Source organism: Lampris incognitus, chromosome 20, assembly GCF_029633865.1.
Source record: "Lampris incognitus isolate fLamInc1 chromosome 20, fLamInc1.hap2, whole genome shotgun sequence".
Lineage (NCBI taxonomy): Eukaryota > Metazoa > Chordata > Actinopteri > Lampriformes > Lampridae > Lampris > Lampris incognitus.
The window spans coordinates 4,524,263-4,542,583 of NC_079230.1; the positions used below are offsets into that span (position 1 = coordinate 4,524,263).

Genomic DNA, 18,321 nt, shown 5'->3' on the forward strand with positions numbered 1-18,321 from the left:
CATTCGTGTCAGTATATGATGCCAAAGGATGAGGATGTGTTGGAGAGTTGTGTTAACGTTGTGTTCACAGGGAAGGCGGAGCAGCCATTAAACATTACCACATCAAGGAGATCGAAGGCTCAATACGGCAGTTCTACCTGGCCGAGAAACACCTGTTCAACTCTATCCCTGATCTTATAGAGTACCACAAACACAACGCCGCAGGTACCCAGCACGCACGCACGCACACACGCACACACACACATGCAGGTACCATGCATACTACCATACATACTACCATGCATACTACCATGCATACTACAGGCAGTACAAAGCAGCTCCTCTGTCGTTCTGTAAGTCATCGTCAAATAAGTCAGTGTATAGATGAGCTATACATCCAGTTTTTTTTCACATTTCTGTCTCTTGTTGTTCTTTGTGTTTAAGTTCCAAAATTTTACCACTTAAATCAATTTACACGGGGACCTTGTTCAAATTGCTTTACAATTTTAAAGAGCCAAAAGATTGATTCAGTAACAAGAATGAGTGGAAGACAAACGGGAAGAAAGGGTGAATGAGTAAATGTGCATGTGGAAAAGGTGTTGTAGCGAATTCAGGGGGCAACCAAAAACTGCTAGCCCTGGCCAACGCGGCTAGCGAGTCTACACATCCGTGGTGGTTACAGTATTCAGAATTCGTAAACCTCTAGAAAACGATGTCTCCCCCTCTCTCCTCTCTTGGTTCCTCCCCCTCTCCCAGGTCTGGTAGCCAGGTTAAGGTATCCGGTACGTAAACAGGACAGGTCTGCTCCGTCCACCGCTGGCTTCAGTTATGGTGAGTCGTCAACCACAACCGCGTCACAAACAGTTAAAACATTCTCGGCTAAGCTACAAAAACTTCACGTATGACACAAGTCAGCCGTCTTTACTCTGAAACAGAGCGGCTGTCTCGTCCCGTTGCCGTTGACTTCAGATGAGCGTCCAATCAAAATCTGTTGCGCCCAGTGGTGGATCTAGAGATTTTTTCCTGGGGTGGCAAGACTGTGTCCCAGAGGTGGCAGCTGCCACCCCTTGCCACCCTGTAGACCCGCGCCTGTGAGGGAGAGGGGGGATTCTAAATCGGCGACTTCTGTTTGAGATGAGTTTGGTGCGGGTCTCATTGACCTTCACCATGCATGTACATAAAATATACTTTAAAAACATATGATCTGAATTATAAATGGGGTGGCAAGACTGTGTCCCAGAGGTGGCAGCTGCCACCCCTTGCCACCCTGTAGACCCGCGCCTGTGAGGGGGAGGGGGGATTCTAAATCGGCGACTTCTGTTTGAGATGAGTTTGGTGCGGGTCTCATTGACCTTCACCATGCATGTACATGAAATATACTTTAAAAACATATTATCTGATTTATAAATGGGGTGGCAACAGGGGTGGCAAGACTGTGTCCCAGAGGTGGCAGCTGCCACCCCTTGCCACCCTGTAGATCCGCCCCTGGTTGCGCCAATTTGTAAAAAATAAGCTTGGAGAGATAAAGGGCCCGCCCGAGAAGTTCGCTCAGAATTCAGCTCTTTAATTCGCCTCTGCTTCCTCTGCAAGCAGCCATGTTCAGTCACAACTGAGTGATGCTTGTTTATCCGCCAGATGGTTGGAATCTAACGTCAGCAAGATGAATTAGCATGGTGACGGCCTGCAGCATTCCAATTCGTACAAATGTTAGCTATGATAGCATCTACTACTGCTACTACTACTTTCGGCTGCTCCCGTTCGGGGTCGCCACAGCGGATCATCCATTTCCATTTCTTCCTGACCTCTGCATGTGGTCTTATTTATCTTCCCACACCGGAAGATGGCGGCGCGAATTCAGGTTTGCAGCGGCCTCACCCAGTACCGTCCATGCAGTGTCTTTGACCGTGTCTTCGTTTGATGGCTGGGAGAGCTGGCGCTGGATCGGCTGGGGTAGCCTGGTCTGCTGCGTCCTGTGGGCCCAGGGACCACGGCCCTGCCTGGAGCTGTGCCCAAAGAGGAAACACCGAGGGCGGTCTGACAGGACGCGGAAGCGGGGCAGGCCATGCTAACTGCTAGCCCATGCAGACCGGCAGTTCTGGCAGTCACCCTGGCTGGCGTTCGTTCTCCTGGACAGTGGAATGTTTCTATTTTTCTTTGGATATGTTAAATATGTGTTTTTGTATGATTTTTTTTTTTTGCAGTTTGCATATACGTGTTCTTGCAGTTTGGATATGTGTTTTTGTATTTGTGTTGCACCGCTGTGGGCTGGGGGAAACAATATTTCGTTTCATTTCATTCCATGTGTGCAGGTGCATGAAATGAAATGACAAATAAATGTTCCTGGTGCCTGATTAATCCTCCACTGTTTACTTTTGTTGCTCTTCAATATCAGGAATCAGGAACAATTTATTGTCATTTCAATCATGTACTTTCGTGCACAAAAGAAACAACATTTAGTTTCTCCAAGCCCACAGCAGAGCAACACAAAAGATAAAAACACATACGTTTGTTTTTAAAATACGACACCACCAACAACATAGAAAAACAGAGCAAACACACAAACGGTTAACAACACAGTCTATTCAGCGCAACACAGTCCAAAAATTCTACTGTCCAGAGAACGAACGCCAGCCAGGATGACTGTGGGAACTGCCGGTCTGCATGGGTTAGCAGTTAGCTTAGCCCGCCCTGCTTCCACGTCCCCTCAGACCGCCCTCGGTGTTTTCTCTCTGGGCACTGATCCAGGCAGGACCCGTGGTTCCTGGGCCCACAGGACGCAGTAGACCAAGCTCTCTCAGCTGATCCAACACCAGCTCTCCCAGCCAGTAAAAGAAAAAAAAAATCTAAATCGACCATCAAAATACAAACTTCACACAGTAACACGGCCGTGGACAAAGACACTGCACAGTCGGTACTGGGTGAGATCGCTCCAAACGTGAGATTGTGTTGCCATCTTTCCTCACCAGAAGCGGTTGTGTATGTATAGCACTTTCCCTACCATTGAGTGTTTCTTTTAATAAAGTTTTATATATATATATATATATATACAGCGACTTTGTGTTTCTATTTGATTGGTGAAGTGGTGTATGAACAGGACATATAAAATCCATTATATCAACTTATTTCTCTCTCTCTCTCTCTCCCTCCAGCAAAATGGGAGATTAATCCCAGCGAGTTGACCTTCATGAAGGAACTGGGCAGTGGTCAGTTTGGACTGGTGCGACTGGGAAAATGGAGAGCTCAGTACAAGGTGGCTATCAAGGCCATCAGGGAGGGAGCCATGTACGAGGAAGACTTTATCGAAGAGGCCAAGGTCATGATGTAAGGTTGCGGCAGGGGCAGTGTCATTGTATAAGCCGGAAGTGGGGCTAATAACCTGATTTAAGGAGGGGTTAGGACCACTTGTTAAGGAATTTTCATGAAACAGGAAATTAAATTCAACACTTGATTTTGAGTAAATGTCTTATAAAGAGACCTATTGTCATGAAACAAGTTCACTTTCTTGAAACAAACCATTTCTGCCACTGTGGTAAGAACATTTTACAAGCACTATCCTGAAATACGTATTATGAGTCTTAAATAACACCAGACACAGAAGGCATTAAAAAGGCCAATTGGTTGCATGTACATAAATCTTTAGGATTGTAGCTTTAACTGGTAACTTGACTGATGTAAGGGTTCCTTCCAGGAAACTGTCCCATCCTAAACTGGTCCAGCTGTACGGCATGTGTAGCCAGCAGCGGCCCATCTACATCGTGACAGAGCTCATGGAGCTTGGCTGTCTGCTCAATTTCCTCCGGCAGCGGCGGGGCAGTTTCGGTCTAGGGTCCTTACTGAGCATCTGTCAGGACGTGGCTGAAGGCATGGGGCACCTGGAGACTCACGGCTTCATCCACAGAGACTTGGTAACTTCCCATCTCTCCTCCGCCTCCTCCTGCCGTCTGTTTAGTGGAGAATTCACATTCCACTGGCTCCCTGTTATGAACGTTTATTTGTTTATTGGTTATATGTTATTTTTTCTTTAATGCCTTCCAATTCTCCTATTTGTTTCATTCACCATGTTGACACGTAGTCGATTTTCCACATTAAAAAATACCAAATTTGCAATACAAGATTAGCATCTTTGGAGCAACAGCCATTCAATATATTAGCATCATGTAATTGTTTCTCTTTATTCTATTTTTCCTTGGCGCCAGCAGGGCGCGTCATCCCTGCCAAGGTTTCAAAGGAAATGTTTCACACAGGAAACGTGTCGAGTCTGCCACAAACCAAGAAGAAGAAGGAACTTGGTGATGAATATGGAAGATAAAGCGATGGGACCTAAAATACAGTTATCCGGCGTGTACTCAGGTTTAACGAGATGCTTGATATGGATTTATATGTTGATCAATTCCTTCTTTCTGTCTCTCCGCAGGCAGCCAGAAACTGTTTGGTGAATGATTCTCTGGTGGTGAAGGTGTCAGATTTCGGCATGGCCAGGTAAACGGTGACTTTGTCAAGCCACGCCCCATGTAGCCACGCCCCCGTATAGCCACGCCCATTCATTCAACACCTTCCCCTTGTTTGTTTCACGCGTTACTACCACCTCTGCTCCCACCTCCGGACCACCAGAAAATAACATCTTACATTTTAAGTTTTCTAATATGTATGTCTGACTTTTTCATTTTAGTCGTCATCAGCTACTCCCAAAAAGTAGTCGAGCAGTCGATTGATCATGGGAGACTTTTTGTCATCCAATAACGATCAATTCTCGCCAAAAAAAGGGTCTCAAATACAACCAGTAAAGGGTTAACTACTGTAGGCGGGCCCAACGTGGGGCTAGATCAAACAGCAGAGTCCTCGATTGGCTCTGAGAGACTGTTTACAAATGAGCCGGAATCTGATTGGACTAAACCCCCAGCAGTTAGTCTGAGCGGGAGAGTTTGACTGCAGTAACAACGCACGCGACTGCTTTCTTGCAGGTGTTTCTGTTTAAATGGCTGTGCACAGTGCAGGTACTGTTGTGGCACTTTAGGGTCGCCTTCATATATCGCAGCGGAGTGTTTTATCTGGTTTGGTAAAGTATTTCCAGACTGTTGATAGTCGTCGAGCAACAGCCATGTTTCTTTCTGCCTCTTGCTCTTGCTGCATGTCTGCTGCTTTAGGGCCCCGCACTGCAGCGTTTAAATCACGTATGACAACTCAGCAACGACTACCCACAGCGCCCACAGCTGCATATCTGCTGTAGATGCATTGACACTTTTTTTTTATCGCTGCACTGTGCTAAAACCACAGATGAATGATTAGTCTGCAACTGTGCAGTGTCGGCTAGTGGTTTTGATAGTCGACTGGTGGACTATTCTGTGAAACCCCCCCAGTGCAGCTGTCGCCAACCCTGCTCCTGGAGAGCTACTGCCCTGCCGGTTTTCACTCCAACCCTGATTTAACACACCTGATTCTACCTACTGAACAAGCCCTTGATTAGTTGAATCAGGTGTGTTGAATCGGGGTTGGAGTGAAACCCGGCAGGACGGCAGATCTCCAGGAGCAGGGTTGCTGACCACTGCCCTAGTGTGTGTATGTATTCGTGTGTATCAATGAGGGGTACCTTTCTTTTGATGTTGATGATGATGAGTGTATGTTTATCCAGGTATGTGCTAGATGACCAGTACACCACTTCCTCTGGAGCCAAGTTCCCAGTGAAGTGGTCTCCTCCAGAAGTCTTCAACTTCTGTAAATACAGCAGCAAGTCAGACGTCTGGTCCTATGGTACACACTTCCAAACGCTGCTCTGTGTGTACGTGTGTGTGGTTGACGGAATGCAGTAGTGCATGTATACTGTATATGTGCATGTATATGCGTGTGTGTCATATGTTGTGTGTGTGTGTGTGATGGGGGTCTTTTTAGGTGGGCTAGCAGCACCCCCATCAATGACATTATCGTGAAGAGATGAAGAGAGTACAAAATTACATCAACATATAACAGAAAACCAAAGGGAAAGTAAACTAACAGTAAACTAACAGAAACAAAACTAACAGGAAGTAAACTAATAGAAAGTAAACCAACAGGAAGTAAACTAACAGAACGTAAACCAACAGGAAGTAAACTACCAGAAACTAAACTAACAGGAAGTAAACTAACAGAAAGTAAACTAACGGAAGTAAACTAACAGAAAGTAAACCAACAGGAAGTAAACTAACAGAAACTAAACTAACAGGAAGTAAACTAACAGTAAACTAACAGAAAGTAAGCTAACAGAAAGTAAACTAACAGTAAACTAACAAGAAGTAAACTAACAGTAAACTAACAGGAAGTAAACAAACAGTAAGCTAACAGAAAGTAAACTAACAGTAAACTAACAAAAAGTAAACTAACAGTAAACTAACAAAAAGTAACCTAACAGTAAGCTAATAGAAAGTAAAGTAACAGAAAGTAAATAACAGTAAACTAACAAGAAGTAAACTAACAGTAAACTAACAGTAAGCTAACAAAAAGTAAACTAACAGTAAGCTAATAGAAAGTAAGCTAACAGAAAGTAAACTAACAGTAAACTAACAAGAAGTAAACTAACAGTAAACTAACAGGAAGTAAACAAACAGTAAGTTAACAGAAAGTAAACTAACAGTAAACTAACAAAAAGTAAACTAACAGTAAACTAACAAAAAGTAAACTAACAGTAAACTAACAAAAAGTAACCTAACAGTAAGCTAATAGAAAGTAAAGTAACAGAAAGTAAACTAACAGTAAGCTAATAGAAAATAAAGTAACAGAAAGTAAACTAACAGTAAACTAACAAAAAGTAAACTAACAGTAAACTAACAGGAAGTAAACTAACAGTAAGCTAATAGAAAATAAAGTAACAGAAAGTAAACTAACAGTAAACTAACAAAAAGTAAACTAACAGTAAACTAACAGGAAGTAAACTAACAGTAAGCTAATAGAAAGTAAAGTAACAGAAAGTAAACTAACAGAAGCTAAACTAACAGTAAGCTAACAGAAAGTAAACTAATAGGAAGTAAACTAACGGTAAACTAACAGGAAGGCACAGAAGGACATTGAGAAAAGCAAACTTTTTCCAAGCACACTAGACACACTAGACACACTAAGACACACTAGACACACTACACTTGTGTTTGTATTCAGAATCTTTTGATGATGCTGATGTTATGTTTCTGTTTCTCTCTAAAGAAATTCAAATTCAAAGCAGAATGAAGATTCTACCCTTTAATAAGTGTCCTTTAATAACTGTCCTTTATATCATTGTCTTTAATAAGTGTCCTTTATATCATTGTCTTTAATAAGTGTCCTTTACGTATATCATTATCTTTAATAAGTGTCCTTTACATATATCATTGTCTTTAATAAGTGTCCTTTATATCAGTCTTTAATAAGTGTCCTTTATATCATTGTCTTTAATAAGTGTCCTTTATATCATTGTCTTTAATAAGTGTCCTTTACGTATATCATTATCTTTAATAAGTGTCCTTTACATATATCATTGTCTTTAATAAGTGTCCTTTATATCATTATGTCTTTAGTAAGTGTCCTTTATATCATCGTCTTTAATAAGTGTCCTTTATATCATTGTCTTTAATAAGTGTCCTTTACGTATATCATTATCTTTAATAAGTGTCCTTTATATCCTTATGTCTTTAGTAAGTGTCCTTTATATCATTGTCTTTGATAAGTGTCCTTTATATCATAATGTCTTTAATAAGTGTCCTTTATATCATTATGTCTTCAGTAAGTGTCCTTTATATCCTTATGTCTTTAGTAAGTGTCCTTTATATCATAATGTCTTTAATAAGTGTCCTTTATATCCTTATGTCTTTAATAAGTGTCCTTTATATCATTGTCTTTAATAAGTGTCCTTTATATCATTGTCTTTAATAAGTGTCCTTTATATCATTATGTCTTTAATAAGTGTCCTTTATATCATAATGTCTTTAATAAGTGTCCTTTATATCATAATGTCTTTAATAAGTGTCCTTTATATCATAATGTCTTTAATAAGTGTCCTTTATATCATTATGTCTTCAGTAAGTGTCCTTTATATCATTATGTCTTTAATAAGTGTCCTTTATATCATAATGTCTTTAATAAGTGTCCTTTATATCATAATGTCTTTAATAAGTGTCCTTTATATCATAATGTCTTTAATAAGTGTCCTTTATATCATTATGTCTTCAGTAAGTGTCCTTTATATCATTATGTCTTTAATAAGTGTCCTTTATATCATAATGTCTTTAATAAGTGTCCTTTATATCATAATGTCTTTAATAAGTGTCCTTTATATCATTATGTCTTTAGTAAGTGTCCTTTATATCACTATTTCTTCTTCTTCCTGTTTCGGCTTGTTTCCCAGGGGTTGCCACAGTGAATTTGATAGTTTCCATCGGTACCCAGCAGAGCACCGATGGCGGTCGTTCTTATGTTATCATTATTTTTTTAATCTATAAATTATTGAATTTATCTATTTAATAATATTATTATTATGTTGTTATATCCATCATTTTATTATTATTATCATTGCCGACTGCTATTTCCACATAAGTCTCAGGAAAAGATTTCCATTTTCTTTGTGTGTTTGTGTGTGTGTGTGTGTGTGTGTGTGTGTGTGTGTGTATACAGGTGTGTTGATGTGGGAGGTCTTCACCGAAGGGCGTATGCCATTCGAGCAGAGCCAGAACCACGAGGTGGTTGCCTTGGTAACACAGGGACACCGGCTCTACAGACCAAAACAGGCCCCGCCCACCATGTATGACATCATGCAGCTGTGCTGGCATGAGGTGAACCACTTACTGGTTTAACAAAAACACTAAGCGTAAAATAAAGTTTCTTTTAAAGTGGCTTGTAAACAGAGACAATAATTAAATGTTATAGTTGTTAATTATTTATCGCTTGTATCAGTAAGGTAATTATTTCTTTAATTATCATTTAATAATACTATGTTAATCATACTGCTATTCATAATTTTATTGTGTCATTTTATTTTACTGCACCTTTACACTTGTCATCTTGCTTTCAGAGGATTAACTATATTTATTTTCTTGGTCAGTCTGGAAGTCACAGAGTGTTGAACCTGCTTTGTTATCAGATCTGAATCTGTCTGTCTCTCTGTCTCTCTCTCTAGAGGCCAGAGGAGCGCCCATCTTTCTCTCAGATCTGTCTGATGATCTCCAGCGCTCTGGAGGGCGACGCCCCTCCCTAGCTAAACCAACCAATCAGCTACTCCACCACAAAGCCACAGCCAATAAAAAAAAAACCAGCCTCTGAATGACGCTCAAGAACTGGTTTATTCTCCACCGGCGGATGTCCAAAATACCGCCAGCGTCACGGTGGGGGCGCTGTGGAGAACACTTTCCTATCTACAATCATCAGTCACAGAAAACAGGCAGCGACATAAAGACCAAACTCTGAAACGGACCAGTCAGGTGCTACCAGTCACATCCTCCAGAATCCACACACCTATCCAACACGTCTCTGTCACTTCACATCGTGTGGTACCCACAGAGACGTGGGCGGTGGACTCATTCTAGTTTAAACACCGACGTTTGGACTGACCGCTTTAACTCTGGGATCACACTGACAGAAATCCAACCAAAATGCCAAACTGACCAAGCAAAGCCCATGAGCGGTAAGGTTAGGGAACTCAAATGTAGTTCCTGTACTCCCAAAGGAATCGGTACAGAGGTGGATCGTACATCACTTCCCTAGCAAGCGCTTACATTCATGTTTGTTGGTATGAAATCTTGAGCGGTACTCAGTTAACTGGAATGACTTGGCATTAGACCAGTCAAAACTGAGTCACTGGTGTTTTTCTGTGGAGGACAATACTGTCTGACCGCTATAGCCAATAGTGTTGTAGTGATGGGCGGGGCATCAACAGTGCCAGTGCATGATTGGCTGCAGATAATTAACCTCGCAATAAAAGTTCTACTGTAGCCAAACAAGAAGAGACTGTACGTGGTCTTTTCTTGTTTGTCTTTCTGGTCTTAGAAAATGAAACGCCTGTTTGTTTGTTTGTTTGTTTGTTTGTTTGTTTTCAGACTCCAGCATGTGAATGCGTATTTATTCTTAACAATAGTGCAATTGTTAAGTATTTTTGGCTAATGATTTGTATCCTCAGAACAGTGACTCACTTACTTGATTTAATCCTCTTATATCCCTTGGGAGCAGAGGGCATCTCTTCTGCACAGTGGACTTTACTTCTTGCCAGGAGGTCCCCATCTTATTTAGCTCTTCAAGCATGAACCACCTCTAGTAGTTTCCGGTCTTCCTGGCTTCCCTGTCTTATCAGTTTGGTTGGTCCGTGCAAAGAACACCATAACCAGACTGCCAGATCTAGAATCGTGGATGGCCTCCATGCACTTCTGTGGAGCTCTGAGGCCTGAGAACAGCATTAGGGTCATTAGATTACATTACATTACATTACAGTCATTCAGCCGACGCTTTTATCCAAAGCGACTTACAATAAGTGCATTTAAGGTAGGAAATCAGGAGAACTACTAGTCATCAGAGGTCATAAGTGCATCTAAACAAGCATCTAAGAGCAAAACCAGTGCTAAAGTAAAAGCACAAGAAAGAGATTTGTTTTAAATGAGTGAATACAATAAGTGCTAAGAACAAGTAACAGGGTAGTAGTTCTTGAAGAGGTGAGTTTTCAACCTGCGCTGAAAGATGGGCAGGACTCCTCTGTCCTGACATCAGTGGGGAGTTCAGTCCACCACTGTGGGGCCAGGACAGAACAGAGCCGGGACCGGGTCGATCGGCAGCGGGGGCTTCTGAGCGACAGGGCAACCAGGCGTCCCGAGGCAGCAGAGCGAAGTGGTCTTGACCATGGCCTGGAGACAGGAACATCTACATTTACTTGTTTAGAAAAGATGCATGTGCTCCTATTTTCAACGGGAAAACATGACATTTCTCTACAGCAGCTCTGGAATATCTGAGTTGCTGCTGTCCCTCATGTTTATATACTGAAGCCAGCAGTGCTGTCGGTCACATTTCACAAGTACGTGTTGTGAAGACTTATTCTTTATGAGCATGAGGGCTCCTTCCATGACCGACTTTTTCTATGCATTAAAAGTAATACAAGATAATACATGTTGCATCAATAACAGAAATATATAATCTGGACGTTTTTTGCAATAAACAAGACCTGCTTAATGAACCAGGTCACATAGACGATCTTTACTGTCAGTATTGGTTGTGGTGTGATGAGGCGGTCAGTGTTAGTGACTTGGTCTGGAGTATAACTGACTGGTGTGGGGTATAACCGAATGGTCTAGGGTATAACTGATTGGTGTAGGGTATAACTGACTGGTGTGGGGTATAACTGACTGGTCTGGGGTATAACTGACTGGTCTGGAGTATAACTGACTGGTGTGGGGTATAACTGACTGGTGTGGGGTATAACTGACTGGTGTGGGGTATAACTGACTGGTCTAGGGTATAACTGACTGGTTTGGGGTATAACCGACTGGTCTGGGGTATAACTGAATGGTGTGGGATATAACTGACTGGTCTAGGGTATAACTGACTGGTTTGGGGTATAACTGAATGGTGTGGGGTATAACTGACTGGTGTGGGGTATATAAAGGGTATGGATGGGGAACAGGAGGTTTATCATTGTAGGTCAATAATTTCATTACAATGGAGAGACTGCCCTTTCCTCACCAAGCACTTAAGTTACCACGCACAATTTTCTTTATTCAACTTCTGCTTTTTAAAATACGTATTATTTGACAGCAGCTTGGTTTGCAGATATGAATTGGTTGGGGAAATTGAGTAATAACTGAGTCAAGGGATAAAATGAGTTGTTGGTGCCATACAGAAGGGGACCAGATCCTTTTTTGTTTCTTAAATGTCAACACAGTCACAACTAAGACACCACCAAGAGCAACGAAGACTCCTCCAAGAGCAACTAAGACACCACCAAGAGCAACTAAGACTCCTCCAAGAGCAACTAAGACACCACCAAGAGCAACTAAGACTCCTCCAAGAGCAACTAAGACTCCTCCAAGATTAACCAAGACCCCTCCAAGAGCAACTAAGACTCCTCCAAGAGCAACTAAGACTCCTCCAAGAGCAACTAAGACCCCTCCAAGAGCAACTAAGACTCCTCCAAGATTAACCAAGACCCCTCCAAGAGCAACTAAGACCCCTCCAAGATCATCAGACGGATGGACGGAGCATTGAGGATTTTCGAGCTGCTGAAAGAAAAGAGTTTTCCGTAGACCTGAGCTTCCACACTGGCTGGTAGCTGGGTATAGTTAGTCTTAATGGTGTAGTTGTAAGTTTTAGCCTTAGTGTTTTAGTGGCAGAGTTAGTTTAAAAGTTGGTCAAATTATTGCGTGTGAGAAAAGTGCTGTTAGTTGAGACCATCTGTGATCTGGAAACACACTGTTATCTACACAGGAAGTGTAACATAGGCCGATCGCTAGTTTTTCATTTTTTTCTTTTGTTTGAATCTTCTTCCCTTGTTACTTGACAAAAGTAATAGTGGTTGAATTCACTCTATTAAGTTGCGCACACTGATCCACATGGAGTTGGTAGATAGACCGTCTTCTTTTGTTTACTTGCTACTTTAATTTTTGTTTCTTTGCAAGATTATTTCAGGTAGTTTGTGCACATGCTGCTCTTTTCCTCTTTCTTTCACTAACTATCTTTTGCCTCAATCTTATCACATTTCCTCACCACGTGTAATAATGCATGCACGCACAAGCACACACACACACACACACCCATACTCAATTACTGATCATATCTGATTAACATTAGTCGATTTTTAATATACACTATCTTTAACATATTTTATCTTCTATGGAGAACATTTCACTTTGGGACACAAGGTCAAAACTGCCAGTGCACTTCCCTTGTGTTGTCACTTTGCTAGCGTCAATTCAATTCAGTTCAAAACTTTATTACAGACTCAGGGTCCATAACAGACAAAGACAAACAGGTAAAAGACAAACCCCAGACAATACAAAGAGTAAACACAATAAAACAACATAAAAGGAACAAGGTGGTGTGTTATAAGAAGGCAGCTGTACCAATTTATGGTGGAAATGTCTTATTTATGTAAAAGAAAAACAACTTTCTAGGTCATTCTCTCATCTTACTCTCTTTTTTGCACCAAAAGAGCACCGGATATCTTCTGTTACTTTCCTCTTGCTCATGCTGACTCTGTGAATGAAAGTAGCAGATGCATCTGAACTAATACAATACCCTTGGCACAAATTGGTTTGTAGATGTACCTATTATGTTATCTCATGTGCCCAAAATGATCAGTTCAAGTTCATTTAAGCTAACATAAACGTCTAGGGGCTACTGTTAGCAAGCGCTAGCTAGCTAGCTAGCTAGCTAGTTCGTGAGGGGGTCTGAACTGATAACCCCAAACACAAGTTATAAACTATATAAGGCTATAGTTCATCCGGAAATACGTAAGAAAATCTAACTCAGAAACCCCAAAGGTAAGAAAGGGTGGTGTACTGGGCTAGACAAGAAAGGGTGGTGTACTGGGCTAGACAAGCAAGCTGGCTAGCTACGTTACTTACACTCGCTTACGCCACCATTCTCGCTCCGGTCTCCTGGTTGTCAGGGGCAACTGCAAGACAGCAACGAGGTCGGCAATCCCAGCGGCAAGGTTAAAATGGTATGGTCCAAGCATAGGGGTGTAGGACATCGATGGAAAACAAGTATGAAGGACATTTTAAGTAGTTCGACTGTCTGTGTTGTTATTTTACCTTTTTTGGCGAGGGAGTTAACATTATCATTCATGATATATTTTTGGGGGGAGACAAATTCACCTTTTCTAAATATTGAGGGAGACATGTCCCCCCTGACCCCCCCATAAGTTACACCTGTAAAACCATTGATATAATATAATAATATATAGTATAGTGACAATTATACTACTAATAGTCATAATAATAACCAGCTTTAGCCGTCTTTCGTCAGATAAAGTGTAAATCACGTGTCTGCTGTGAAACGTCTGAAAGCTTGCTGAGCATTTATACTGCTTTATACTGCTTTATATAGCTTTATACTGCTTTATATGGCTTTAAACTGCTTTATACTGCTTTATACGACTTTATACTGCTTTATATAGCTTTATACTGCTTTATATGGCGTTATACTGCTTTATGTAGTTTTATATAGCTTTATACTGCTTTATATAGCTTTATATGGCGTTATACTGCTTTATACTGCTTTATATGGCGTTATACCGCTTTATGTAGTTTTATACTGCTTTTTATGGCGTTATACCACTTTATGTAGCTTTATACTGCTTTATATGGCGTTATACTGCTTTATGTAGTTTTATACTGCTTTATATGGCGTTATACTGCTTTATATAGCTTTATACTGCTTTATACTGCTTTATATAGTTTTATACTGCTTTATATACTTTTATATAGCTTTATACTGCTTTATATAGCTTTATACTACTTTATATAGTTTTATATAGCTCTATACTGCCTTATATAGCTTTATACTGCTTTATATGGCGTTATACTGCTTTATATAGTTTTATACTGCTTTATATAGTTTTATATAGCTTTATACTGCTTTATATACTTTTATATAGCTTTATACTGCTTTATATAGCTTTATACTACTTTATATAGTTTTATATAGCTCTATACTGCCTTATATAGCTTTATACTGCTTTATATGGCGTTATACTGCTTTATATAGTTTTATACTGCTTTATATAGTTTTATATAGCTTTATACTGCTTTATATAGTTTTATATAGCTTTATACTGCTTTATATAGCTTTATACTGCTTTATATGGCGTTATACTGCTTTATATGGCGTTATACTGCCTTATGTAGTTTTATACTGATTTATACTGCTTTATATAGTTTTATATAGCTTTATACTGCGTTATATAGCTTTATGTTGCTTTATATAGCTGGAATGTGTGTGTAGTATGTGTGTATCGAGTGTGTCAGCGTGCATCAGATGTGAGAGGGTTTAGTGTGTATGTGTGTGTGTGTTTGTGTGTGTATGTTTGTGCGTGTGTGTGTATCAGGTGTGGAGGGTTTTGGGTGAGTGTGTGTGTGTGTGTGTGTATCAGGTGTGGAGGGTGTTGTGAGTGTGTGGCCATGCATAACATACACAGTTCACGTGAGAGGGAGGCCAGACGGCATGGATCAAGGAATGAAAACGCACGTTCACGCACGTTCACGCACACGCACGCACGCGCACGCGCACGCGCACGCGCACACACACACACACACACACACACACACACACACACACACACACACAAAGCAGCAAGAGCTTCCACCCCGTCATTTGAAGGAGTGGAGGAGGTGAAGACAGAGCTGCAGCAGTTCTTCGGCGTGAGGAGAAGGGGTTCACAGTACTTTTAGCGGTACTCACTTAGCAGTAGCAGTAGATTCTGCAGTGTTGTGGTGTGTCACAGTAGTACTAGTAGCAGTACTTTCTGCAGTGTTGTGGTGTGTCACAGTAGTACTAGTAGTAGTAGATTCTGCAGTGTTGTGGTGTGTCACAGTAGTACTAGTAGCAGTACTTTCTGCAGTGTTGTGGTGTATCGCAGTAGTACTAGTAGTAGTAGATTCTGCAGTGTTGTGGTGTGTCACAGTAGTACTAGTAGCAGTACTTTCTGCAGTGTTGTGGTGTGTCGCAGTAGTACTAGTAGTAGTAGATTCTGCAGTGTTGTGGTGTGTCACAGTAGTACTAGTAGCAGTACTTTCTGCAGTGTTGTGGTGTGTCACAGTAGTACTAGTAGTAGTGGTTTCTGCAGTGTTGTGGTGTGTCACAGTAGTACTAGTAGTAGTGGTTTCTACAGTATTGTGCTGTATCGCCGTAGTACTAGTAGTACTTTCTGCAGTGTTGTGGTGTGTCACAGTAGTACTAGTAGTAGTGGTTTCTGCAGTATTGTGGTGTGTCACAGTAGTACTAGTAGTAGTGGTTTCTGCAGTGTTGTGGTGTGTCGCAGTAGTACTAGTAGCAGTACTTTCTGCAGTGTTGTGGTGTGTCGCAGTAGTACTAGTAGTAGTGGTTTCTACAGTATTGTGCTGTATCGCAGTAGTACTAGTAGTAGTGGTTTCTGCAGTGTTGTGGTGTATTGCAGTAGTACTAGTGGTAGTGGTTTCTGTAGTGTGGTGTATTGCAGTCGTACTAGTAGAAGTAGTTTCTGCAGTATTGTGCTGTATCGCAGTAGTACTAGTAGTAGTGGTTTCTGCAGTGTTGTGGTGTATTGCAGTAGTACTATTGGTAGTGGTTTCTGCAGTATTGTGCTGTATCGCAGTAGTACTAGTAGTAGTGGTTTCTGCAGTGTTGTGGTGTGTCACAGTAGTACTAGTAGTAGTGGTTTCTGCAGTGTTGTGGTGTGTCACAGTAGTACTAGTAGTAGTGGTTTCTGCAGTGTTGTGGTGTGTCACAGTAGTACTAGTAGTAGTGGTTTCTGCAGTATTGTGGTGTGTCACAGTAGTACTAGTAGTAGTGGTTTCTGCAGTATTGTGGTGTGTCCCAGTAGTACTAGTAGTAGTGGTTTCTGCAGTATTGTGCTGTATCGCAGTACTACTAGTAGTAGTGGTTTCTGCAGTGTTGTGGTGTGTCACAGTAGTACTAGTAGTAGTGGTTTCTACAGTATTGTGCCGTATCGCAATAGTACTAGTACTAGTAGTTTCTGCAGTATTGTGGTGTGTAACAGTAGTACTAGTAGTAGTGGTTTCTGCAGTGTTGTGGTGTATCACAGTAGTACTAGTAGTAGTGGTTTCTGCAGTATTGTGCTGTATCGCAGTAGTACTAGTAGAAGTAGTTTCTGCAGTATTGTGCTGTATCGCAGTAGTACTAGTAGTAGTGGTTTCTGCAGTGTTGTGGTGTGTCACAGTAGTACTAGTAGTAGTGGTTTCTGCAGTGTTGTGGTGTATTGCAGTAGTACTAGTAGTAGTGGTTTCTGCAGTATTGTGCTGTATCGCAGTAGTGCTAGTAGTAGTGGTTTCTGCAGTGTTGTGGTGTATTGCAGTAGTACTAGTAGTAGTGGTTTCTGCAGTGTTGTGGTGTGTCACAGTAGTACTAGTAGTAGTGGTTTCTGCAGGGTTGTGGTGTGTCACAGTAGTACTAGTAGTAGTGGTTTCTGCAGTGTTGTGGTGTATTGCAGTAGTACTAGTAGTAGTGGTTTCTGCAGTGTTGTGGTGTATTGCAGTAGTACTAGTAGTAGTGGTTTCTGCAGTGTTGTGGTGTATTGCAGTAGTACTAGTAGTAGTGGTTTCAGTTTTCTGATGTCCAGTGGTACTGGTGTTTGGTCTGGGTGACGCAGTATGACAGCATTAGGAGTAGAAATACTCATAGTGTAGTTGAATTGCAGTGATAGTACTGAGTGTAGTACTATGATAGTTGTAGTCATTTGTGGTGGACTAAATCAAGCAGTAGTATTTGCTGCTGCAGCAATAGCATTGTGCTTGGTTGGTGCAGTATAGCAGACATAATAGAGGCAGAGGTAGTAGTAGTACTACACCTGTGCAGGTGGATACTACTGGAAATAATAACAAGTAGTTTTTCAATGAAGGTACTGCATAATAACACTACTTGTGGTGGTAGAAATGGGTATTTTGGTGTGCTTCAGTGTACTATAGTAGTACGCTATTGTAGTGGCAGTAGTATCAGAAGTTGTTTACTGCATGTTGATTCAGTATGTTTGTAGTATAAAAGTATTAGTCATGAAGGTAACTGTAGTATTTTGCATGTTTTGATGTACTATAGTAAAATACTAGAGGCATGTGTACTAGCAGCAGTTTGTTTTGTGCAGGTGTGTTGTTTAAGCAGTATTAGTAGAAATAGTAGGGGGGTTTTCACTGTGTAGGTGGAGTATATATATGTAGTATATATGCAGTATATATGTTGTATGTATACAGTATATATCAGGACTCAGTAACTATATATATATAGATAGATATGTCATATATGTAGTATATATGTAGTATATATGCAGTATATATGTAGTATATATCAGTAACTATATATATATATGTCATATATGTGGTACATATGTAGTATATATGTAGTATATATCAGTAACTATCTATATATATATATATATATATATATATATATATATATATATGTGTGTGTGTGTGTGTGTGTGTGTGTGTGTGTGTCATGTATGTGGTACATATGTAGTATATTTGTGTAGCATTAATACTAGTGTTAAAAGCAGTCTGCTGTGTAGTATAGTGGTAGTAAGACAATAGTAATAGTGATAGTAGTAGAAGTTGTGTATTTTTTGCATGTGCACCTGTGGAACAGTAGTAGTAGTAGTAGTAGTAGTAGTACTTGACTGTCGGGGCAGTTCAGTATTAGAAGTAGTTGCTGTACTTTAATGTT

General features: G+C 40.8%; 1 protein-coding gene across 1 annotated transcript in view; it reads left to right on the forward strand.

The window, feature by feature from the left end:
• Positions 1–11,122, forward strand: part of tec (tec protein tyrosine kinase) — a 36,581-nt gene extending 25,459 nt beyond the window's left edge. Inside the window, exons 11-18 of the mRNA XM_056299997.1 lie at positions 71–204; positions 736–810; positions 3,129–3,300; positions 3,668–3,884; positions 4,394–4,458; positions 5,609–5,727; positions 8,590–8,747; positions 9,092–11,122. Of these exons, the coding sequence (XP_056155972.1) occupies positions 71–204; positions 736–810; positions 3,129–3,300; positions 3,668–3,884; positions 4,394–4,458; positions 5,609–5,727; positions 8,590–8,747; positions 9,092–9,169 (1,018 nt within the window). The 3' untranslated portion in view covers positions 9,170–11,122. The remainder of the gene's footprint in view (positions 1–70; positions 205–735; positions 811–3,128; positions 3,301–3,667; positions 3,885–4,393; positions 4,459–5,608; positions 5,728–8,589; positions 8,748–9,091) is intronic.
• Positions 11,123–18,321: the final 7,199 nt, after the last annotated feature.